At 37.0% G+C, this 26,442-nt stretch overlaps 1 protein-coding gene across 1 annotated transcript in view; it reads left to right on the forward strand.

The window, feature by feature from the left end:
- Nucleotides 1–26,442, forward strand: part of WDFY4 (WDFY family member 4) — a 265,837-nt gene that overhangs the window by 29,393 nt on the left and 210,002 nt on the right. The window contains exons 12-13 of the mRNA XM_025050333.1: nt 4,793–5,373; nt 21,570–21,663. Of these exons, the coding sequence (XP_024906101.1) occupies nt 4,793–5,373; nt 21,570–21,663 (675 nt within the window). The remainder of the gene's footprint in view (nt 1–4,792; nt 5,374–21,569; nt 21,664–26,442) is intronic.

Consider the following 26,442-nt stretch of genomic DNA (forward strand, 5'->3'; position numbering starts at 1 on the left):
CAAATAGATATACAGAGAGGAAAGTTTTGATTTTACTTTTCTTGGAGAGTATGAGTGTTTCTGTGTTCATAGAAAAGAGTGCACCACTTTGCTCACAGAAAGTTCATCTTGTTTACTCTATAGCCCAGAGGAACCTTATTGGAATGTCAGCCCTTGGGTAATAGGGCTGAATTTCCAGAATTAGCAATGTAAAGCCATTATGGTGTTTTACAGATTCAATATCATTTCCAAATCACGCTATCAAGAGAGCATGTCAGGGATAAGCAGTGTAAGCTTATTTAACAATTATACCCTGTGTTCAATGTGCTTTCTTCTCCCTGGGTGCCAAGTCACTGCTGGGTGGTCAGGAGGGTGCCTAGAGCTGCCATAGCTCCCCCAGGACCATGGCTGTCAACACATTGCTGCCCCAGTGGGTAGTGGGGAGGGATGGGGCCCAGGAGTCTGTTCCAGACGCAGCCACCACTGATCCATGTGAGCGAATAGCCAACATTTGCTGCAGTCTGATGTGGGATCTGCGTTTCTTCTAAATCATCTTGGAGCTTTAGTAACAAAGATGTAAAATTAGCTCTTTCTGGTTGGATCTCCTTTTTTAGAAGTCGAGAGTGAAATTTGTCTGAAACACTGTCTGCAAAGTGGGTCAGGATGTAAGATGAGGGGAAAGTCATGGAATGGGGGAACCACAAAAACAGTACCCTCTGCCCCCCAATAAAGGTTTACCATTTCTGAAGTGCATTCACATCATGGTGTCGCCCTCACTTCCCTTTCTGAGGCAGAATCGGCCAGCTTCTCTTGAGAAAATTTCACCAGAAACACCCAATTTAGGGCAATTGTTTCCAAAATCCAGAGGCAATTCCATACCAATACAGAAGCACATGTGACTTCACCATCTAATTCTGCAAATGATAACTGAGTTAAAGAATAATGTAAGCAAATGAATTTCCTCTCCACAGCCAGTGGGACCATGATTGGGTTATGTGCAAATTCAGATTGATTTGCTAATATACATTAAGCTGCTCAACTCTGAGCTTAATTGTATTACCTCACCCGTCTTCCAGTATGACACATGGAAAATTATGAGGAATAACAAATAATAGAATGTGAAATAAATCCTGTTAGTCCTAACATAGTTAGCGCTTTGCTGCAGACATTCATTTTATAGATTCAAGCTGGAGGAATACTAACTCAGAGACGATGACATGGTAACTGAGTTAAGGAGGAGAAAATGTGCTTAACACTGACCTTTCTTGAAATGTGTCAACCCTAGCCTGATTACTTTGACTTTATCTCATTAAATTTACTCCTTTCCAAAGACTAGCCAGCCTAGGTGATGCATTATCATGCAAAGTTGAATGACAGTAATAGAGACCCTCCTCCTAGGCCCCGAGTTCCTGACAAATCGTTTCCTGAAGTATCGCAATATTTATTTTTCTTTATGATAGAAATGTTTCTCTTTAGTTGCTATGAAATTAAGCCTTTGTAATTGGATTTCGAACTCTTTATTTTATGACTCTGCAAATATGAAATTAACCCCATCCCAAGAAATAATAGAGCAGTCTAAGTCCTAATGAGATTACCCCCATTTTAGATAATGACTCTGAATTTAATAAATCAAACTAAGCAACAATTAAGGACAGCCATCTCTTTCTCTTGCTCCCTCCCAACAGGAGGAGAAAAGAGCCATTTAGAAATTACAGGGAACAGACCCTCTGAGAGACACAGATCGTAAAGAGGATTATTATTGGGTTGCTTCTCTTTTTAAAATATCTGTTCTCAACACTTTGAATGATGGAGTCCTTTCAAGCAATATCTGTTGTCAACTTGGATAATCGGAAGGTGGTGTCTTGAGGGAAGAAGGGTTTTTAATGGCCATCCAGAGCTCAGACAATAGTCTATAATTTGATCAGTTTTATTCTTTAATTATTCTCAATTTTTGTTATTCGTTTTGTTATGTGATAAACAGAAGTGCTTCATTCATACTATTTGTCTTAAACAACCCCTAGTGGTTTTAGGAGCCACTGAAAGCATTCGCATAAATTTGGATTGTTTAACATCCTAGAGCATAAGATTTCCTGATGTCTTCATGATTTATTTTTCATGGCATGAGTCATGTGACTAGGCACAAGGTCAGGTTCAGACAATACCGTGCATGCTATAACACACACCAGTGTTCAGCCTTGCCTGTGGATTGTCAGTTGGCAGAAAGAAAGCACAATCTCACATACTTCAAGGTTAGAGTATGTTTCTAATTCCATTGAAGGAATAATATTGTGAGGAGTGAGTTTCTCACACAAGGCAGGCACAGACAGCATATACCTATAGCCTTTTCTGACCCCGGTGTCCCCAGGATAGATGATAGGAGCAGGCAACTACTATCACTGTGTGATACTGCTACACAGAGAAAGATATTGCCTAGTGTAGAAAGCTCAGTGTTGCCATGCTATTGCTTTTACATTCACTGAGGATCACTAGTCTGGAGAACCTGCTTTAACAATTTAAATGCTTCTCTTTAAAGACATGTCTACAAATATTAACCTTTCCTGGTTTTGAGCCAAATTCAGAAGTAGTTAGGCCATGTTCTCATCTGGCAGGAGAAAGCAGGTGTCATTGTCTAGTCCTTAATATTTTGTTTTTGCATCTATATTTCTGGCAGTCTGGAAAGCCCATTTCCTAAAGTATATTCCACAACTCTGATTTTATCCCTTATTAGTAAGTGGCCTTGACATTGAGATTCTTTCAAAGAACAAAATGACAATTCAATTTCTCCATAGTCATGTCCCTGAGCTGTGGTGGGTAATCATTGATCTTACCACCATAAGTCATGCATTTTCTTTTTCTATTACCAGGAAAAATCAATTAACACATATTGGCGAGGATGAATTTTTCTAACTCACTCTGTATTATTATTTGTCCATTTTGAACATAATTGTGGACTTTGGCCTTTTGTGGATTCTCCTAGTTACTAAAATCTTTGCCTTGTTTTGTTTTTTAATTTCTCAAAATGTCACTGATGGGGCAGTGGATACCCTTACAGCAACTCCTTGGTCATTATTTTGTCATCTTTGAGAGTCCTTGCTTGTGTGTGTTCACTCAGTCCTGGCCTAATTTGTGTTCTCCTACTCAAACATGGGATTGACTGGCCACCAAGCAGCTCAGGTTTCATGTAGAGAATATAATAGTAGATAACAAAATTTGGGTATTAGGAGCACACATTATATTGTTTCAGATAAACACTAGTGTTAGGTTAGAATTGCCAGCATTTTAGCAATAGAACTGGAAAATTACCTTTCCCCCCCGCCAAAAGGTACATGACTTCATAGTTCATAGTTACCTGAAACTTGACTGAGTTTCTATTTGACTTTCTCTATATGGAAGTTTTTAAAATCTTTCCTCTTTTATTCATTTATTTTTTAAACCTGACTTACCAGTTTTCTCTTTGTCCATTAACTTTCATGCATCACGCTATAGATTGTCATCTTAAACTATGTATTTAAGACACGACATCACCCCCTCCCTCCAAATTGGAATTTATTTTTTCTCTTTGAACCTTGTTTCAAGCATCCTGGAGCTGACTCTATGTTGTGCATGCGTAGACAATTGTCTTCTCTGTGTCACTAGAGCGTTAAGTATCTGAAAGGACAAAACAGTTCAAATCTCCCCCTGGAGCCAAAACCACATGGACTGGCCACACTTTAGGAAACATGCATAAAGTGCCTGGGTCTTAGATGGAGTCCCATACAGTTTTTGTGAATAGTAAGTAACTAAATATCAAAAGCTAGAGATTTTTGATATTTATCTAAAATCATCGATACATGCTTTACTTTTAAGGGTAAAGCTTTAGCTTAGAATGAGAACTTCTGAAATGCAGTACTTCCTTCCTTCCAAAACATTTATTGAATACCTATTGTATACTATCCACTGGGCTCAATGAATGGCACATCTTAAGTGCTTTATAAATGTTTAATTTTAGAAGGAATGAAAAGTTTGGCTGTTCAGTAAAAATCTCAGCAATCCAGAGAAGGTAGATTCTACTGTGTGTGTGTGTTATAGCCTAAACTCCACACATGGTCTCTTATATGCTATACCTATGGGTTTCCTTCCATTAAAGGTTTCTCTTCTCTACCTTGATTCCCTCACATGTTCACATCAGATTTTAGGTAGATTAATTTTACTATCTTTGCTCATTTAATAGAAGTACCCATGCTTGCACAGAGAGAGAGATAAATAATAATAGCCTACTTTATATAGATTTCACTGTGAGTCTCATTTGCAATATGAGAAATGGTTTATTCCATTCATGTAGTGAATATCTATTGAGTACATGCTATATTCCACTGCGATGAGTAAGCCTCATTGCATGGTGCTCAATCTGGTGGAAGGTTGAGACAATTTTCAAGCAACTTCAATACAGTGTGATAAGAGTTTTGATCAGGGAATAAGAGGGGTTTCTGTGAGCACTCAGCCTGGAATGAGTATGAGCTAGGGGTCAGGGAAAGCTTTCTGGAGGGAGATGTATGTAAGTAAAGATACGGGACAATAAATCAAATCTATAAATTAGCATACTCTTCAAGAGCAGCCATTTTAAAGAAGACTCTGAAAGGCAACCTAAAATTAACATTAGGAGGAACAGTATTGAACTTTCAATGTTTCAGAATTGTTCTTCAGGTAGCCAGCTGTTTCTGTGGTGTTGAGCAGGGAAGAGCGCCTTCAGTGCTTTGGCAGGGATGTGCAGGAGCTCAGTGTTAAAGACCTGCCTCCTAGGCTTTACTCATTTTTTATCTCATTGGTGTTTCAGTCTCTACTCCGGATCCTGGAGAACCCCAAAGGCCGTGCTGCTTTCAGAATCTCCAGTGGGTTCAATGGGCTGCTGTCCCTGCTCTCTGATTTGGAGGGATCTCTCCAGGATCCCCCCCTGCAGATGTGGGGGGCGGTGACCCCCTGCCAGACCCTGGACCTGGTCCTGCACACCCTCTGTGCTGTGTCTGCAGCTCTGCACCTGGATCCTGTCAATGGTGACTTCTTCAGGAGAAATGGGCTCTTTGAGAAGCTGGCTGAGGACCTCTGCTCGTTAGGCTGTTTTGGGGCCCTGGAGGAAGAGGGAGCCCCTGTGAACTCCTGGGAAGACAAAAAGGCCAGGCCATTTGCTGATTTACTGAGTACGGCTTTTTCCTCTGCCAGTTCATTCCCACCCAAGATACAGAGCTGCCTCCAGATCCTCAGCTTTCTGGACAACATGGTCAGTGGCACCCTCCACCTGCGCAGGGACCTGAAGGAGTCCCTGAGGGCCAGACAAGAAGCAGTTGTGGATGCCCAGGTGGAAGAAGCTAGCAGTGACCCCAAAGGCAACTTTGAGCAGTGGCCAGATCTGGAGGAGAGGTAGAGTTCTGCTGCCTGCTTCTGCATTTGGGTCATCAGTGTATGTCTGTCTCTCATTTCCTACCTAACCATCCTACACATGTGCAGTAAGCCAGATATGCAGAAATGTCAGATGACTTTATTTTCTTTAAATCAAGTTGACTCCAAATTCCTGTACCCTGGGCATTGACAGAAAACCAGTCTGAGTTAATACAGGGGTGAGGAATGCTGTTGGGTCACTAAGAACCAGGGAAGCTTAGTGATCTTGGAAATTCAGAGCAGAACTCTGTAGGTAGATTCATATTCTCCTTTGGCATCTTTGCTGCTCCTGGGAGCCTTGATGCCTGTGCCAGGTATCCTTGGTATAGGCAGGGAGCCTTTGCCTTATCTATTCTGCTCTATCCTCCACCCCGGGGCACTGCCAGGAGATGGAAAGCCCTTTAACTTACAGGACACAAATCATAGTGTCCTTCCCAATCATGGGACTCTTTCTGTTCTTTTTTACTGCTTCCACTTTCCCTAGCAAGGACAGTGGCTCCTCTTACTTCTGTAGGCCAATCTCCTCAATGAGCTCAGTCTTTCCTAAACTATTTTTTATTTTCATTCCTGTAATACAGAATTCCACTAAAACAAGAGAGCTCAAAGAACCACCCTCCAACCTTCCATGCCCCTTAGAGCTGGTGGGGAAAAATGAAAGAACAAAACAATTGGTATCTTTTTTCATTCCTCTAAAGCAACAATAACAAAACATGAATTAACATTGTCTACCACTTCTCTATGTCATCTTGCCTTTCATACTACAGAGCGCTCTTTTGAAAGATATTACACATTTTTATCCAAAGAGAGTCCCTGTTGGCCAGACTTCAATGTTAGGAGTTGGTGGGGAGGGGGATGGATGTCAAATTAACTACTGCGATAATCATATGATTGTTTTGTTTGATTGGTTAATCTGGTAAATTAATTGGTTTTCTAATTTTGCATTCAGCCCCTGCACAATTTGCTCATGATATAATTATTGCTAGATTTGATTTGCTAATTTTTTAAAAGAATTTTTGTTCATGAGAAAATTTGGCTTTTCACACTCTTTTTTTGACTATTTTTACTATAAAATTTATGCTAGCCTCATAGCATGAGTTGAGCAGTTTTCCTTCTTTTGTTAACAATGTGCTAGAACTTGCCAGTAAAACCTCATGAGCCTGATGTTTTCTTGTGAGATTTATTCTTGTAAGGAGAAATTCCTGTTTATTCTTGAATCATTCTTAGTAAGATATTTTTGAAGTTTATTTTCCCATTTTATTTAAGTTTTAATTTATTGGCATAAGGCTATTTACAATATCCTTTTAACTTTTTTCCCTAACATTATCATTTGTGTTCTCTCTTCTTTGTCCCCCAGAGGTTTATTACGTGTTCTATGAACCAGCTGTTAGCTTTTCCTGTCTCTCATACATAAATTTTCTTTTTTTAAATTTGTTATTATTTCCTTCTACTTTCTCTGAGTTTATTCTGATATTCTTTTTCTTAATTTAATTATTAGGAGACTAATTTTCAGTCTTTTTTTTTAACATAAATTTCTCTGTAATGACTACTTTAGCTGTATCACACAAGTTTTTTTTTTTATGTTGTACTTTTAATATAATTTAGCACTACTTCCTGATTTCCTTTATGACTTATAGTTTTACTCTTAAATCTTGCTTGAATTACAAATTTCCAGAGTTACAGAGTATTTTTGGTCACTTTTGTTATTGACTTCTAATTTTATCATCATCAGAGAAGGTGGACTGCATAGTGCTAATTTTTTTTTAAATTCATTGAGCTTGATTTGGTGATTCAATGTGGTAAATTTTCATAAATATTCCATGTGTGTTTAAAAAGAATTCATATTTTCCATTTGTTATATTTATTGTTATATTTATATCCTTTAGATCAAATTTGTCAATTGTCATATTCAAATTTTAAGATTCTTAATTTGGTTGGCATATCGGTTACTAAGGTACGTTAAATATCTTCCATTTTAATGGTAGATTTGTCAATTTCTGTTAATTTTTGCCTTACATATATCTGAAGCTATTAGAATCACACATATTTATAATTTTTCCATCATCTAGTGGAATAAAAATTTTTATTATGTGATGAACTTTATGTCCAACAGCACATTATGCCATAACACTTATGTCTAATAATAATAGGGCTACACTAGCTTTTTCTGGGTCAGCACATGCCTGGAATTTTTTTATTCATTTGTTTTAAGCTGTCTGTGTCCTTAGGTTTTAGGCGTTTCTCTTGTAAACAGTAAAGAGCTATTTTTGTTTTGTTTTATTTGTTTTCTAAACTAGTGTTTTTTGTTATTTTACTGGAGCATGTGCTTTGTTTACATTTTATATAATTATTAATATATTTGTAATGATATATACTTTGCTATTTTACATTTTCTATGTGTCTTACTTTCCCTTTTAACCTTTTTTTAATCCTTGCCTTTTTTGAATTGATTTTTAAAAAATTTTTTTTATCTACTAGTTTGGACTTACACTCTCTGATTAGTCTTTTAGTGGTTACCTTAAAATAATTTAACGGGCATCCTCATAATGTTTAACTAGTGTGCACTGCTACTGTTTATATTTATCTTCCTTCTAATTAACATGTAATGATCTTAGGCATTTAATATCATTACTGTTTCCTAATATATATATTACTGTTCCCCAATATTTTAATTCTATCAGATTTTAGTTAATCTATTCAATAAGGAATTTATTATTGTTGTTTTAAACAATGTTTATTTAGATTTACCTACGTATTTTTCAATATCTGTGCTCACCATTCTTGCATTTATATCTTTCCATCTGGGATTATTTTCCTATCTGCCAGAAATATATGTGTTAGATCTTTAGTGAGGGTCTGTTTGTGACAAACTCTCTTGGTTTTTGTCCGACAGTGTCTACTTTCTTCCTAATTACTGAAAGATAGTTTTTCTGGGTATACATTTTGGTTAACAGTTATTTTCTCACAGAATGGAATGGTAGCAAAAAGCTTCCATTGTTGCCACTGGGAAATTAACTGTATTTTCATTGTTCTTCTTTTGAAGGTAGTCTGTCATTTTTCTCAGGCTGTTTTTAAGACTTTTTATGATTATCGTTCTATAGTTTTATTATAATGAGTCTTAATTTGGATTATTTAAAAAAAATTTTATTCTGCTTGAAATTCATTGGGATTCCTGAACCTAATAGTTGGTATCTTTCTTCAATTCTGGATATTCTCCTTAATTTACTACCTCTTCCCTATATTTTTTCTATTATGTTTTTCTGGAACTCCAATGATATGTGTGCTTTACTTTTTTATTCTGTCTTTTATTTTATTATGTCTTCTATTTCTCTTTCACATTTTCCACGTCTTTTCTCTGTGCTATGTTCTGTACAATTTCTTTTGATCTCTCTGCCAAGTCATTTAATTTCCTATTAGCTGGGCATTTAATTCAGCTATTTAGGTTTTTGAATTTTAATTTCAGTGATCATATCTCTAGATATACTGTTTCATTCTTTTTCAAATAATTTTGATGATTTTATAGCTCTTTTCCTTGCCTGTGTTTCTCTCTTCTTTATTTCTTCAAACATACAAATCATAATTATTTTTTTCTGTGTCTTTTGAGATTCTGATTCTCCAATCTGTTGTTTCTGTGGCTGTTACTGATGGTTCCTTGTTTTTTTATTTTTTATTTTTTATTTTGTGGTTTGTGATTTTTAACTGTGAGTCTTGCTTCACGACTTTCCTTTTTCTAGGCTACATGCAGCCCACCCTCACTCTGGGCAGCTTGCTTTTCTACAGACATGAGTAAGAACTCAGTGAAGCTGTAGCTACCCTTTGTGAGTCGAATCTTTCTCTTCTTGCTTTGTACTGGGGAGAATTCCCTTTTTGAAGTTTCCTAATCTCTATTCCAAGGATGTTTCCTGAGAAAGCCTCTGCCTTGGCCACTGGGATATATGCAGGTTAACTTGAGATCTCCGTGTTGAATTTTGTTCAACCTGTTCTACCAGGTCCTCTAGGAAGCGTTTGTCAGCACCAGAGACATTTAGAAGTGGTACTGGGTGATGAATAGCAAGTCATTTCTTGAAAGTCTCTGGGGCTGAAAACCAAGTACATATTTTCATTTAATTTCCTCCCAAATCTACAATATTACCAATAAAGAAATTGAGGCTGAGAAAGAATAAATAACATGGCCGATAGGTCACACATTTAGTAAGTAATAGAGCCAGGCTATGAACCCAGATTTACCTCCAAAGCCTCAGAGTGTGTGTGTGTGTGTGTGTGTGTGTGTGTGTCTTTCATCAATTTTTTTTTAAATTGGGGTGACATTACTTAATAAAATTATACAGGTTTCAAGTGTACAATTCGCTTTTTCTAGATACTTCTACAATAATGGAGATTTGCCAAATGCTCTAACACAGTAGCCTGCAGTTTAAAGTTTGGTTTCTAACATATATATGGCATCAACACCAGTTTTCTTTTCTTTCTTTCTACCTTCTTTCCCCCTTTCCCTCTGGTAGCCACTATACTGTTGTCTGTGTCTATGAGTTTTTGTCAGTTTGTCTTGTTCTTTTGTTGCTTTCAATTTTATATCCCACATATAAGTGAAATTATATGGATCTTGACTTTTTCCATCTGACTTATTAGCATGATTTTCTCAAGATCCACCCATGTTGTCTCATATGGGAATACTTCATTTTTTCTTATGGTTGAGTAATATTCCATTGCATATATGTACCACATCTTTATCTAATTGCCTATTGAAGGACACTTTAGTTGTTTCCCTGTCTTGGTCATTGTGCATAATGCTGCAATGAACATAGGGCTACATATATCTTTACAGATAAATGTTTTCAATATTTTTGGGTAGACACCAAGAAAAGAGATTGTGGGGTCATAACGCAATTCTATTCTTAATTTTTTGAGAAACCTCATACTGTTTTCCATAGTTGCTGTATCAATTTACGTTCCCAGCAGCAGTATATGGGGGTTCCTGATTCTTTACAGATAACTCTTGGGTCAGACGTCATTCTGGTTTCACAATGAGAATTTTTTAAATGTATAAGAGTCAGATTTCATAAATAAAGCATTTTTTTTTTCGTTAAAGGACATGCATCATCCTTGACCTTCCCTAATCATTAGAGAAGAAGTGAAACCTGGCCTATTCTGAGAGAATGGGGTAAAAGGAAGGCCAGTGGGCTGGGAATGGGGGAACTTGTGCTCAGCCTTGCCCACTACTGACATGTAGATTAGTCAACTTCACACTAGCCTCTGAGAAGCAGAGTTGGGGCATGGTTTCTTCCTATTAGCTTGTGTGCTGACAGGACTGCTTACTGAAGTGGTGAGCAGAAACCTGGAGGCAGCAGTGGACAGAGAAACGATGGGGTCTCCCAGGCCTGGAAATTTCTCTGAGTTTGAATGACATTCAGCAACCTAGTTATGCTCTCTTGAACCTTTTGCTTTTTTCACAGTAGCTTGGGTACAAACAATGCCATATACCCACACCTCCAGGGCTAGCTAGTGGTCCCCAAGCTTTTTGGCACCAGGAAATCCAAAGATGACTGCTAACCATGCTGGGCTTAGAGGTGCCTCAAGAGGCCAAGATGCAAACTGAGGCAGGCTAGTGCTTAGTGCTGGACTTGGTACTCTTGCTACTCAGCAAGAGGTCCAGGGCATACTGAGGCCAGGTGCTGCTTGTTTGGGTTTTGTGAACATTTGAGAGATTTTAAGAAAGTCTGCATCATGAGCCAAGACTGACCATTTGTATGGAAAAGCCACCAGAAGTGGCTTGAGTAGGCTTGTGCATTGGGTGGGGTGAGGTGTCAGGCAATCACCAGGGTTGGGTGACCAGTGTTAGCCAGGTTGATGGAGACTCGGACATGATGGCTGCCTGCATCTGCACATCTAGAGAGGGTAGCACTCAAAAAAGAAACAATGGATTCTGCCAGCACTTCCGTCTAGGAGAAAGATGCCCCTTCAGCCCTTTCCCTGGAGCCAGACAATTCAGTTCCTCTCTGTATATCCCTGATGCCTCTCAAGCTGCTGCTCCAGCACTGGAGCTCAGAGCGAGTGAGTCCATCAGTGAGTAAATCCATGGGCAGGACCCCTTAGGAGGAACATCTGTGACTCCAGCTATCCTTCATTTTAGCCACAATCTCTGCTGATTTTCACAGCCAAAATTTGTGGGGATTTCTCTTTCTAGCACAAGACCCTTGCTTCTCCAAGGAGACCTCTGCAGCCAAGATATCCCTCCTGATTCTCAACTGCCACATGTGGGTGTGAGACCAGCCTATTCTGTGTCTCTGTCCCTCCTACCAGTCTTGAGTATGTCTTCAGTCGTAGGACTTCTGTTCAGGTAGACTTTAGGTGACTCTCAATGATGGCTCTTTTGTAGTTGTACTTTTCAAGTGTCTGTGAGAGGGGGAAAGCACAGTGTTTTCCTACTTCACTGTCTTGACCAGAAGCTATATCACAATTTCTTTTTCCTTTCATCTGTTGATGGATTTTTGGGTTGTTTGCACCTTTTGGCTATTGTAAATAGTGCTGCCATTAACATGCATTTATTTGAGTATCTTTCAGTTCTTTTGGGTAAATACCTAATAGTGAAATTGATGGGTCAGATGATAATTCTAAGTTTAACTTTTTGAGGAACCATTAAACTGTTTTCCACAGCAGCTGAACCAATTATACATTCTCCCCAGCAATGAATAAGGGTTCCAATTTTTCCAGATGCTTACCAACATTTGTTATTTTTTCATTAAAAAATTATAGAAATTTTAGTGGGTGTTAAGTGGTATCTCATTGTAATTTTGATTTGCTAATGGCTACTGATGTTGAATATCTTTGTATGCTTGCTGGTCATTTGTTTATGTTCTTCAGAGAAATATTTATTCAAGTTCTTTGCCCATTTTTAAATTGGATTATTTGTCTTTTTTTGTTGAGTTTAGAAATTCTCAATATACTATGGATACTAGACTGACATGATTTGTGAATAGTTTCTCTCATTTCATGGATTGTTCTTTCACGTTCTTAATAATGTCCTTTGATGCACAAAATTTTTAGATTGATGAAGTCCATTAAATTGATGAAGTCTTTTTTTTCTTTTGTTGTTCATGCTTTTGGTGTCATATGTAAGAACCCACTTGCCAAATCCAAGGTCATGAAGATTTAGCTCCATGTTTTCACCTAAAAGTCTTATGGTTTTAGTTTCTATTTTAAGTCATTTATCCATTTTATGGTGTGAGGCCAGGGTTCAATGTCATTCTTTTGTGTGTAGATGTCCACTTTTCTCAGCACCATGTATTGAAGATGTCATTCTTTCACCATTGAATCGTCTTAGCACTCTTGTTAAAGATTAATTGGCTGTAGATGTATGGGCTTATTTCTGGACTCTCGATTTTATTCCATTGGTCTAAATGTGTCTCTTCATGCCAGTACAACATTTTTGATTGCTGTAGCTTTGTAGTAAGTTCTGAACCTGGAATGTATGAGTTGTCCAACTTTATTCTCCTCTTTAAATACTGTTTTGGCTATTTAGAGTCACTTGAAATTTTATAAGAATTTGATGGTCTGCTTTTACTATTATGTTAGCTGTGGGATTTGCATAAATGCTCTTTGTCATATTGAGTAAGTTCTTGTCTATTCTTAATTTTCTGAGTTTTTTTTTTATATGCTGAAAAGGTGTTGGGTATTGTCAAATGCTTTTTCTGCATCAATTGTGGTGATCATTTTTTCTCCTATTAATGTGATGCATTTCATTGATTTTCTTATGCTGAACCACTCTTGTATCCGGAGAAAAATCCACTTGCTGTAGGATTTGATTTGCTAGTATTTCGTTGAAGATTTTTGCATGTATGTCCATAAGGGATATTGGTCTGTAGATTACTTTGTATGGCTTTGGCATCAGAATAATAATACAGACTTCCTTGCTGTTCCCTGCACATACTAGACATACTCTCACTTTGGGGTCTTTTGAACTGGTTGTTTCATTTCCATAGAATATCTGTATCTCCTCTTTCAAGTTTACACAAATGTCACCTTCTCAAAGAGGACAATACTGCCACCAAAAGTGAAATTACAAATTGCTTCCCTCCTTCACCCTAGTACTCTTGATTCTTTTCGCTGATCTAATTTTTTCTTGTAATAGCACTTATCTTTCTTTATACTATATAAATTACTTATTCATTATTATATGTCAAGGTATTATTCTATATATAATAATATGTAGTATACTATTTATAATGCTATATATTATATAACAACAATAATAACTTTGTTATGTATAATTTACCTGTTTACCTTTATTATATACACCTCTCCACTCATGTCCTGGGTGTGGGTTTTAGTTTGTTTACTTTACAGATGTGTCCAAAGTGCCTGAATAGTGCCTGGAAAATATTTAAGTCAATAGATATTTGTTCAGTTGAATTGAATACATTAAGACCAAAGGCTAGAACCACTCCTGGCACCTATAAGGATGCTAATAACAATCTCACCATAGGTTGTGAGAGCAGCACTATGGGCAGAATATTGGAAAATCAGAGTTTGTAATTTTGGATTAGCCTTATGATTTTTATTGGTTTGTTTTTATTTTTATTTTATTTTTTCAATTTACTTACACTAAAAGTCCCTTTTATTTGGTAGAGTTCTATGAGTTTTAATTTATGTGTAGAATCAAGTGACCACCACCACAAGTAGGATACAGAACAATCCCATCACTTGAAATTGTTCCTAATTTGCCCCTTCTTAGTGAAACCCTTTCTCCACCGCAACCCCTGACAACCACTATTTTATTCTTACAGTTTTGTCTTTTCCAGAATACTGTATAATGCAAGTATACAGTATGTAATCTTTAAGGTTAGTTTTGTTCACTCAGCACAGGACTTTGATATTCATTCAGTTTGTTGTATTAGTTCACACATTTTTATTGCTCAGTAAAACTCCATCATATATTTGGCAAATAATTTTTCCCAGTCTGTAGCTTGTCTTTTCATCTCTAAAGTATTTTTCATAGATCAAAATTCTTTAATTTTGATGAATACTTTTTTTCTTTTATTGGGTTTCTTGTGCCATATCTAGGAACTCTTTGCCTAATCCAAGGTCATGAAAATTTTCTCTGACATTTTCTTTTAAAAGTTTTATAGGTCTATGATCCATTTTGAGTTACTTTCTATAAAAGATATGAAGTTTAAGTCGAGATTCATATTTTTGCATTCAGATTTTCAATTCTTCCTATGCCATTTGTTGAAAATATTGCCCTTTTTCTATTGAATTGTCTTTGTTCCTTTGTAAAAATTCAATTGACCATATTTAGGTAGGTCTTTTATGGACTCTATTCTGTTCCATTGATCTGTGTATCTAGTCCTTCACTAATACTGTCTTCATGACTGCAGCTTTATAATAAGTCATAGAATCAACTAATATGAGTCATCCAAACTTATTCTTCCTTTTCAAAATTGCTCTGGTTATTTTATTTCCTTCGCCTTTGGCTGTTCCATTAGATATAAATTTAATAATTGGCTTATCTATATCTATAAAAAATCCTGTGATTTTGATTGAAATTGCATTAAATATAGGTGAATTTAGGGAGAATTGAAACCTGAGCTATATTGACTCTTTCAATCCACAAACATCGTATGTTTTTCCATTTATATAGGTCTGTGATTTTTTTTTTTTAAATCAAGATCTGTAGTATTCAGTGTATGGAGCCAGTACATTTTTCTTAGATTTGTACCTGAGTATTTAATCTTTTTTGGAACACTATTTTAAATGATGTTTTAAAAATTTTTACCAATTATTTACTTCTAGTATATAGGAATATGATTAATTTTTTATGTAATTGTGCATCCTGAGGCCTTACTAACTTTACTTATTGCTTCTAGGTGCTTTTTAAAAAACAGATTGCTTGAGATTTTCTATGTAGACAATCATGTAGTTTGTGAGTTTCTTCTTTTCCAATCTGTTGCTCTAGCGTAATATTGAGTGGGAATAAAGAGTGGACATCCTTTCCTTAGTCTTAAACTTGGAGAGAAAGTCTTCAGTCTTTTGCCATCAAATATTATATTAGCTAATTTTTTGTAGGTACCAATTATCAGGTTATAGGTGATTCTTTCTATTTCTAGTTTACCGAGACGGTTTATCATGAATATGTGTTGAATTTTTCAAATGCTTTTTCTGCATATGGTCAGGTGTTTCTTTTTCTTCTTTAGTTTATTAAATTGATGGATTACAATGACAGATTTCTTTTTGATTAGTGAATCAGCCTTGCATTTGTGGAACAAACTCAATTGGTCATAGTGCCTTATTTATTTTTTTATATAGTTATATTTGATTTCCTACTAATTCACTGAGAACTTTTACATAAGAGATGTTGGCAAGTAGTTTTCTTTTCTTCTACTGGCTTTGTCTGCTTTGGTGTCAAGGTAATTCTGGCATCATAGAATGCATTGGGAATTGTTCTCTTGTAACTCTTGAAAGAAATTGTGTAGAATTGGTGTTATTTATCTTTTAGATGTAAGGTAGAATTCACCAGTGAAAACATCTAAGTCTGGAATTTTCTTCGTGGGAAGGTTTCTAACTACATATTCAGATTTTGTAATAGTTATAAACCATTCCGGTTATTTTTTCTTGCTTGATTTTGGTAATTTGTGGCTTTGAAGGAATTGGTTCATTTCATCTAAGTTGTTGAATTTATGTGTATAGAGTTATCTGTAGTATTTTCTTATTATCCTTTTATGACTGTGGAGTGTGTAGTGATATTCTGTTTCATTCCTGGTATTGATAATTTGTGTCTTTTCCTTTTTTTTGTTAGTTTAGCTAGTGGTTTTTCATTTTTAAAATGTTTTCAAAGAACTATATTTTTACATAATTTTTTTTCTCTACTGTTTTTTCATAATAATTTCTTTTTTTTTGCTATCTTTATTATTACATTTCTTCTTCTTGCTTTGGGCTTATTTTTCTCTTTTTAAGAATAATATCTAAAAGTGGAAACTTGGATTTTTAATTGGAGACCTTTCCTCTTTTGTAATGTAAGCATTTCAACCCATAAATTTTCCTCTAAGCACTGCTTTAGCAGCATCTTACAATTTTTTCTATGACATATGTCATTTTTATTTAAGTTAAAAACATTTAAAAATTTTTCTTGAAACTTTTTTTGACCCGTAGGGTATTTAGAAATGTTGTTTATAATATAAAAGTACTTAATACTACTGCATTGTACACTTAAAAGTGGTTAAGATACTAATTTTTTGTTATGTGTATTTTACCATGATACAAAAGAAATATGTTGTTTAATTCCCAAGTACTTGGGGGATTTTTAGGTTTTTTTTTCTATTACTTGCTTTTAATTTAATTCCTTCATGATTATAGAACACACGATGTATGATTCTACTTTGAAATGTTTTAAGGTTTGTTTTATGACTCAGAATACAGCCTAATTTGACAAATGTTCTATGGAAATGAAAAGATTGTGTATTCTGCAGTAGGTGGGTAGAGTTTTCTATAAATGTCAATTCTATCAGTTGGTTGATGGTGTTGTTCAGTTTTATCTTTGATCGTTTTCTGTCATTTTTTTCTATTGATTACTGAGAGAAGTGTTGAAGTCTCCAATTATAATTATGGATTTGCCCATTTTCCCTTTCACTTGTATCAATTTTTCTTTATGAATTCTGATGCTCTGTTGTAAAATGCTTACACATTTTGATATTGTGCCTCCTTTCATCACTGTTTATTCCTGACACTAGTCCTTGCTCCAAAGTTTGCTTTCTCTAAGATTAATAGAGCCATACCAACTTTCTTTGGATTAGTGTTAGCATGGTATAATTTTTTTCTAATCTTTTACTTTTAACCTATCTATATCATTATAAAGTGGGTTTCTTGCAGATGGCATAGAGTTTGATCTTTTGTTTTTTCCATTTTGACAATATGTGTCTATTAATTGGTATATGTAGATAGACCATTTTTAAAATGCAGTTTTCAGTGTGTTTAGATTTAGTTCTACTATCTTATTATTTGTTTTCTCTTTGTTCCCTCTTTTCTGTTTTGCTCTTTTTCTTTCCTACATATTTGTGGATTATTTGAATGTATTTTAATATTCCATTTGAATTTATCTATTGAATTTTTGACTATGTCTCTGTTTAGCTTTTCAGTACTTGCTCTAAGGATTACAATATACATACTTGACTTTCAACAGCCTACTTAGAATTAATGTTTTGCTTCTTCAAATAGAATATAGAAACCTTACATCTATGCATGTGCCGTTGTCTTCTCCTATTTTTGTTGTAGTTGTCATCAAATACAATTTGCTTTCAACCATTATACATATTTTAAGAACTTAAGAGGAAAAAAAGTCTGTTATATTTATCCAAATATTTACCATTTCTGTTCTCTCTTCATTCCTGAAATATCAAATTTCCTTCTGTTATTATTTTCTTCTCATCTGAAGTAGTTCTTTTAGTATCATTTTTTAAATTAAATTTTATGAAAGAAATTATCTTTGTTTTCCTTTATCTGAGAATGTAGTAGTTTTGCCTACATTCCTAAAGGATATTTTTGCTGGATATGGAATTCTTTTCAACACTTTAAAAATGTTGTTCCCCTGCCTTCTGATTTCTCAGGAGAAAATCCACAGTCATTCAAATTGTTCTTTCCCTGTGTATAATGTATTGTTTCTCTGGCTGCTTTCAAGACTTTTTTCATTGTTGTTAGGATTCGACAGTTGATTATGATGTATCTGGATTTTTTTCTTGTTTTTGTTTGGGTTTTGCTAAGTTTCTTGAATATTTAAGGTTATGTATTTCATTGTATTTGAAGAAATAATGGCTAGCACTAATTGAATTAAAAAATTTTTTCTGTTTTGGATTACCATTCTTTATTCCTGTTTTTGATACACGTGTTTTCTTCTTAAAGAAGCCCCTCCAACATTTCCTATAATATTGGCTTGGTGGTGATAAATTCCTTTAGCTTATTTTTGTCTGGGAAGCTCTTTATCTGTCCTTCGACTCTAAATGATAGCTTTGCTGGATAAATTATTCTTGGTTGTAGATCCTGAGTCTTCATCTTGTTGAATATTTTTTTGTCAAGCCCTTCTGTCCTACATAGTTTCTTTTGAGAAATCAGCTTTCAGCCTTATGGGTGTTCTCTTATAAGTAATTATTATTTGTTGTTGTTTTTTTCTTGCTGCTTTAATATTCTTTCTTTATATTTAACCTTTGACATTTTAATTATGATGTATCTATTAGGATCCATGATTTTTGGAATTCTCTGAGCTTCCCGGGGTTTTATGTCCATTTTCTTCGCCAGGTTAGGTAAGTTTTCCAACATTATTTCTTCAAACAGCTGTTCAACATCTTGATTATCTTCAGTTATGCAGATCAGATGGATATTTGGACCCTTAATAGTGTCCCATATGCTCCTTAAATTATTTTTTATAGTCTTAGTATCTTATCTCTTGCCATTCTGATTGCATGTCCTTGGCTTTCTTGTCCTCTTGATAGGGCATATGATCCTTTTCTTTATTCACTTTGTTTATTCCTTTGTTTATTATACTTCTCATCTCAGATAATGTGTTATTCATTTCAGACTGATTCCCTTTTATAATTTCCATTTCCATTTTTATGTTTTTTATCTCACTGAATTTATCTACACTTCATTGAGCATCTTTATAACCAGTGTTTTGAACTCTGCATCTATTAGATTATATCTGGATTATATCTCCATTATATCTGGATCTCTGTTCTGTTCTCTCATACGGTTTCTGCTTCTTTGTCTTCCCAGTCTGGCTGCCTTTCTGTGTCTGTTTCTATGTACTAAGCAAGCTCCTAAGTCTCCTGGTCTTATTAGTGTGGATTCGTGAAGTAGATGTCCAGTGGCACAGTCCTGAGAGGGGTTCGGCTGCAGGCCAAACTTAGCCCAAGCCTCTACCCCTCCGGGGTCACCTGTTAAGCTTCAGCAAGCAATCCCCAGTGGCAGTACTTATGGTTGCCTCAAAAGGCCACACCAGAAACCGAGGCCAGCTGCCTCCAGTGTGAGTCTAGGTGCTGCTCAGCAAAGAGAACCTGACTCACTGAGGATATACCTAGATGTGGCTTGGTGGGGCTGTGAGTTGGGGGAGGCAAGGTTTCAAGGAATTCTCTGGGCTGAGTGACCTCTGTTATCCAGTTTGATGATGTCACAGCTATGGTGGCATTGTGTCCTGTGCACTGGGATGGGGAAGGGCTCAACAAGGAACAATAGATACCGCTGGCACTTCTGTACCCAGAGAGTCTCACCTAAGCCCTCACTCTGACAATGTCTCCCTGTAAGTCCCTGGTGACTCCTGCGTGCAGCCGAATCAGCACTGGTGCTCAGAGTGAGCAGGTTGAATTAAAAAATTTTTACACTGTAGTCTTTCTCCTTTTTTTTTTTTTTTTGGAACTCAAACACAAGGAATGTTAGAGCTTTTGGTACTGCAATGCGTGACATTGAGTCTTTGTAATTTTTTGTTCAGATTGGGCAATTTCTACTGATCTATCTTCAAATTCATGAACTTTTCCCTCTCTCATCTCATTCATCTATTGTTCCATTCAGTAAAATTTTTAAATTTCAGTTATTGTATTTTTCAGTTCTTGAATTTCTATTTGATTCTTTTTATTGATTCCATTTCTTTACTGACACTCTAGTTTTTCATTGATTTCAAATGTATTGACACTTACTACTTGGAGTTTGGTTAATAATAGCTGCTTTAAAATTTTTGTCTGATAATTCAATATCTGTGTCTTCTCAGACTTGGCATCTGTTAATTGTTTTTTTTTTCTGGGTGAGATATTGAGATTTCCCTGGTTCATTCCGGGCTGAGTAGCTTCAGATTGTATCCTGGACATCTTGAATGTTATAAACTCTGGCTCTTGCTAACATCTTCTGGAGAATGTTGATTATTTTGTTTTAGAAGGAAATAGGCTTAGTTAGAGTTCAGGCCACACATTCTCACCCACCTTCTGTATTAGTTTAGTTTTCAAGGACTTCACAAGGTTTTTTGATCTGTCCCCATACAGTAGCCCATCTTGGGTGGTGGTCTACTGCCAAGTTCAGATCTCAAAGCCTTTGGAATGTGGTTTAGGATCAAATCCACACATGTGCAGCTCAGAATTGAACCCAGAGTTTTATACACAACTTAATTGTCTCACTTTCTTAAGCTTCTTTCTCATCATCATCTCCCCAACACTTTCTGGTTCTTAGGGACCCCTTCCTTCTCTTCTGTCTAGAAAGACATGGCTTTTGTTTCTCTGCTCTGCCACACATTTCCCACAATTGAGCCTGTTTCTGGGACCAAGCAGGCAGAGGAAAAAGAGAGAAAAAAGCAATGGGACTTTGCCTACACTTTTGGGACCACAGTTCATCTGGTCAGAGAGAAAGAATCTCCTTCCTGTGAGTTTCAGATGCATGCCTGGCCTCAGCTTCTGTTATGAGGTTGCCAGGAGGACAGAGTGAGCAAGAATGGAGAAGCCTAATGCAGAAAATACCAGGCAGTTCTCCTCCATGATCTATGACTTGTAGGAACCTCTTTTCCTGCCCCTTAGACCAAAAACAGAAGCTTTCTCTTGTAGCTCTGTTTGCCTTGTTTACACCTGGTACATAGTTTTAGATTTCAGGCTCCCTTTGAGCCCATACCAGAAGATGCAGAGAGGGGAGCCCTAGAGAACTCATTGCCAGTTATATGATACTTTGAGTTTGGTTTCTTTCTCTGCTATCATTTACTTTTCAGAGTCCTCAGGGAGCTACTTATGTATTCTATCTGGATTTTTAGTTGCATTTATTGGATAGGAAAGAGTAGAGTGTGCTTACACCCTTCTAGAATGGATCTAGAAGCCTGTGTGTGTGTGTGTATGTGTGTGTGTGTGTGTGTGTGTGTGTATTTAACATAAAATGAGAGCTTTGTCATCACTTACATATCTAGAAAGAAGGGGCGAGGACCAGGGAATTGAATGCCATTGAGCACCAACTATGTGCCAGATGTTATGCCTTACTGCACAAAAGCATTATTTTATACCTCTGTGAGGAAAGTATAGTATTGTTAGCTCTGTTGTACAGGTGAGGAAAATTAAATACTAAGTGGTGGACTTAAGTGGTATATTGTGGCCTGTTTTAGAAAGATCCACAAAGTTCAATGAAAAACAGAAGAGAGTAGGAGTCTCAAGATTGATGTCCTGCTTCCCTTCTCTTTACAGGACAGATGAAAGCGATGCTGTGATCATGCACCCCGGGGTCCTGTGCATCATGGTGAGGCTGCTGCCTCGGTTGTACCATGAAGATCACCCCCAGGTACCTGTTGATGAACATATATATTTTCCTTTTTCACATGACTGATCTTTGAAGCCAGTGACTTGGTTTCCCTTTTTGCCTTTGTCCTCAGTGCTTTGTATTAATAGAAGATCTCTTGTGAAGGGGAATGTCAATGTGTTTGGAACCCTTGATTGAGTTCTGTCCACCTTTCAAAGCTATTCAAAATAGATTACCTCTGTTGGTGAAGTGACCTTCTATAAACAACAGCTAAACAAAAAACAACCAAAATGATTTTTAACCCTCATGAGGCAAATCCTGGTGCTAAGGCCAGCACTGGGAAGTGGCAAAGCTAAAAATTCTTCACTGCCCATGTAGTCATCTATCCCATGGGTTCTGGTTGAAATACTGACTTGATGCTCTGTGCAAGTCATGCAGGGCTAAACAAGATGAACGCTGCCCATGGGGCCTGCATCTGCAGTGGGGACTGGGAGGTGGATACATGCTGACATACTGAATAAGTAAGCTCACAATGAATATCCAATTACAGATTGTGACAAGTGATATTAAGGGGGAAAAACAGTGCTGAGAGAGAATAGAAAGAATAGGGTGGAAGAAAGACTTAATTAAATGTAATTCAAATGAAGGGGTGGAGGTCAGGCAAGCCATCTTTTAGATGGTGACATTTAAGCAGAGCCCTCAAAGATGAGTGAAAATTAACCAGGTGGGAAGGATTCTGCTGCTGGTGGCTAGAGCCAAGGAAAGCCAAGGGACAGAGAAGAAAATATGCAAGGTAGGGCAGACATAGAAAGGCTGGAGCCCTGCCACAGTGTGGTGTTTTTTCTCCAGGGTAACAAGCCACCTCTCTCAAGTAAGTGGAAGATGACACTCTCAGATTTTTTTGTACTAAAAATATCTCTATGGGTGTTGCATGGAGGATGACCTGGGAATGAGGCCATCTGGAAGAGGTAAGGGTACAGCAGTTAGGAAACCCTGTCTACAGTCCAAGTTACATGTGGGTGTAACTTGATTAGGGTGTTTGCTGGAAAGTGTGAAAAGAAAGGAGTCAAGAGACCCATTCAGACATAGAATCACAAGACCCTAAAATTAGTGGGGTACAGGGAGTGGAAAGAGGGTGACTTAGGTTTCTGTCCTGGCAGAACTAAGGCTCCATTGCAGGGAGGAAAACTTGTATGGGTGACAGCATTGAGTAACAGAATTAGGCAAATCCTGAGAGAGTACTCTCAACTTGGAGAATAAGTACTTTAGAAGTTCTGAGAAAGAAACCAGAGTTATTGAGGAAGACCTGGAAAATACACATTTTAGATTTATCAAGAGCAGATGAAAGGAAATGAATTGAACTGAGCATCTACTCTATGGCCATAACACCGTGAATGTGCCCGATCTCATCTGAATTGAGCAGCTACTATGTACCAGACACGGTGCTGGGCTCTTTCACTGTTTATTCTCATAGTAATTTTGGGGGGAGTATTACTGTCTCCATTTTAACCAGTGGGACAATGGAGGCTCAGATAATTTAAATGGGTTTTAAAGATTCTCAGTTAGTGAATCTCGTGTTAAATATGGTCCTATCTGGTGGCAGATCTGGTCTTTCCCCTGCATAGCAGTGGTTTCTATAGAGAGAATGGGAATGTAGAGACATGGGTCCAGCTCTGCTTTGTCTGAGAGTTAAAAAGGAGGTGATATGTTTTAGGAAGAAATGACAACTAGTGGAATTATTAGTCACAGCCTAAAAATGACAATGACCTAGTAAAAATATTGCAAATCCTCTGAAATCAGCAAAAGTGGAGTGGAGGAGAAAAAAAAAAAAGGGAAGGGAACTGTTCTCTTTCTTTTTAATTTAAAAAATTTTTCAATTAGTTGACATTCAATATTATATTAGTTTCAGGTGTACAACATCATGATTAGACATTTATATACTTTATGAAGTGATCACCCTGATAATTCTAGTACCTACCTGACACCATACAGTTATTCCAATATTATTGATTATATTTCCTGTACTTTACATTCCTATGACTATATTTATAACTGACAATTTGTACTTCTTAATCTCTTCCCCCTTTTACACTATCCCCCCAGAGAACTGTTTTCATTAAGGAAATCCTATAGTATTTGGTACAGAAGTGAAAAAAAGACTAACTGATCCCATGTCTACATGTTCCGTTGTAACTGAAATCTTTTTTCTGGTTCCTGGTCTTCTGCTGGAAAGTGATGTTTTAAACCAATGAACGGGGATACATCTAATAGTAAATTGAGTGTTCTTTATATTTTTCAACATTTATAGAAAAGCACTAGAAGGAAATGAAATGGGTTAGATTACTACTTTAGTTATCCATTGCTATGTAACAAACTATTGCCAAGTTAACAATGACCAGTCATTCTTTCTCATGTTTCTGTGAGTCAGTTTAGACAGGCACAGCAGGGACAGCTCGTCTCTGCTCCACAAGGTATTGGCTGGGCTGAAGCATCAAGTTGGGTTCTTTACTCATAAAACTGGCATCTTACAAGTCTGCTCAAATGGCATGAGGCTCCTAGGCTGGCTCAGCGGGGTCAGATGTCTGGGGCCTTGATTTGAACTGTTGGTAGGATTCTGAGTTCTCCTTCATATAGACCTCTCCATTTGACCTCTAACAGTGGCTTCTCTAACAGTCCACATAGCAGCTCAGGGCTTCCAAAGGCACAAAAGCAAAAGCTTCTGGGCCCTCTGAAAGCTTAGGTCTGAAACAAGCCAGCATTGCTTCCACAGCATTCTATTGATCAAAGCGAGTCACAGGTTTAGCTTAGACTCAGTAGTAAGGGATATATGCCTTCCCTACTAATGTGTGGGTGGCATGTGTGTATAAGAGAGAGGGAATTGTTGGGGGACAACTTTAAAGACCAACCACCATACTCACCTTAAGTATCCAATTGATAGATAAAAATATTTGACCCCTAAACCAAATGTTATCTAAAGTCTAGAACCTTACTTTCTTTACATTGATATTCAAGATAGGGCCTATCTGGAGCATATCAGAAACTAATACACATTATTCTATGTCAGGAACGCTATTTCATCAATATTTATAACAGCTCATGAAATATATGAGAATCTCTCCCATTTTGCAAGTGCTTGAGGCTCAGGAAAGTTGTTTAACTTCCTAAGGTCTTGGGGTTAGTGAGGGGAGGTGTGAAACACTTCCAGGCCTGAGGTCAAAATGTGTTTGATGAATGAGTCTCTCATCTTTGCAGCTCTTGAGGGATACAAGGTGGTGCAGTCCGGGCATACATTTTTCCATTGTGAGGATATCTGGCTTCCTTGGTTGTATTTTGTACCATACAATGGACTTGCATTAAAAACAACTAAGCCAGTGATTTGGGTGGTCTTAGCACTCAAACAGTTACTTATGGATGCATTGTGCAAACTCCACCATGACAGTGACTGATGAAGTGAGGCAGAGCAGACAGTGGCCTGTCCTTCCATCTCCTAGTGCAGGGAAACTCTGTGGATGAGTCTGAGTTTCAGATAAACTTCACGAGCTATCACATTACTGAATGGAGAAGAATTTCTACTCATCCTATGATGATAGTTAGATAAATTAAGTATACAAATGAGAATCCCATTTGGTGGAATATTTTTTCTTTATTCAGGTCACAATAAGTAATTTAAAAAAAAAATCGAGTTCTTCCTCGCTGTCTCTCAAGTATGCAAATGAAATGTAGTGGAGCAATTTCTCACATATTTTCTACAGATGCCAAATCAGCAGCTAAAGTTGGATAATTACAGTGATTAATTTCTGAAAGGGGTGGTGGTGGTGGAAAACCTCATAACAACAAATAGAACAGTAAATCAAATGAGAAATAAGACCATACAATAAAATGCTGAAACGAAACACCGCAGGACTGAATATTTTAGTGCAGAAAAAGGAACAGGAAATTTCAATAGATGGCAGTGTTACTAAAAAAATGGGATATGAGTTCCCACTCATCTCCCTTTAGATCTGTCTGGTGGTTCCCCAGCATTTCCTATGCTCTTATCCACTTTACATTCTTCAGATGTTCTTCCTACCTCATGGGTAAGAAATTGATGGCTTTCCAAGATGTGGATGCCATTTTAGAAGCAACAGCTTAAATAACTACACATATGGGTTATTAGACTTATTTCTAATTGTGACCACATTAAATTTGCCCTGTTCACAACCAAGAGGCATTTTCTTCCTCTCCAAAATGCTAGTACTGTGAGCTGCTCTTAGAAACAGATACTCCAGCTTATGTGTGTGTGTGTGTGTGTGTGTGTGTGTGTGTGTGTGTGTGTGTGTGTGTGATTACCAGTATTAAAATTGGACTGAGGGAATTTTACTGTGAATGTTGCTATCCCTAGAACAAGGCAAAAATGGAGTTCAATTCAAGTTCTCTTGATGCTGAGTTAGTTCTAGTAAAAAATAGCTAATTGAGAGCAAAGACATTTTCCTTTTCAGGCATGGTCAGGAAACACGAGGGTCTTGCCACAGAGATGTGACTGTGTGCCAGAACTCTGAACAATAGTGAGAGGGCTTCCGGTCCCAAGCACCACTCTACTTCCTCCAGAAATGTAGAACTCAGAGGTTGAACTCAGCCTGTCCTGAAGCTACCCGTGTGATACATTTGCTTCTAGGGATAGTTAGTAAACCATAGGTGCCGGTGGTGATTCAGAGGTGAATGTCACAGGAACTCACAGTCTGAGTTTGAGGGTGGGTAGGGAGAGGAGTGTAGAAGATAGTAAGACAATTCTGGTGGCTGTGACAAAGGTTGTCCACAAGGCATTGGGAGAGAGGGGAGAGA

Source organism: Pteropus alecto, unplaced genomic scaffold, assembly GCF_000325575.1.
Source record: "Pteropus alecto unplaced genomic scaffold, ASM32557v1 scaffold287, whole genome shotgun sequence".
NCBI lineage: Eukaryota > Metazoa > Chordata > Mammalia > Chiroptera > Pteropodidae > Pteropus > Pteropus alecto.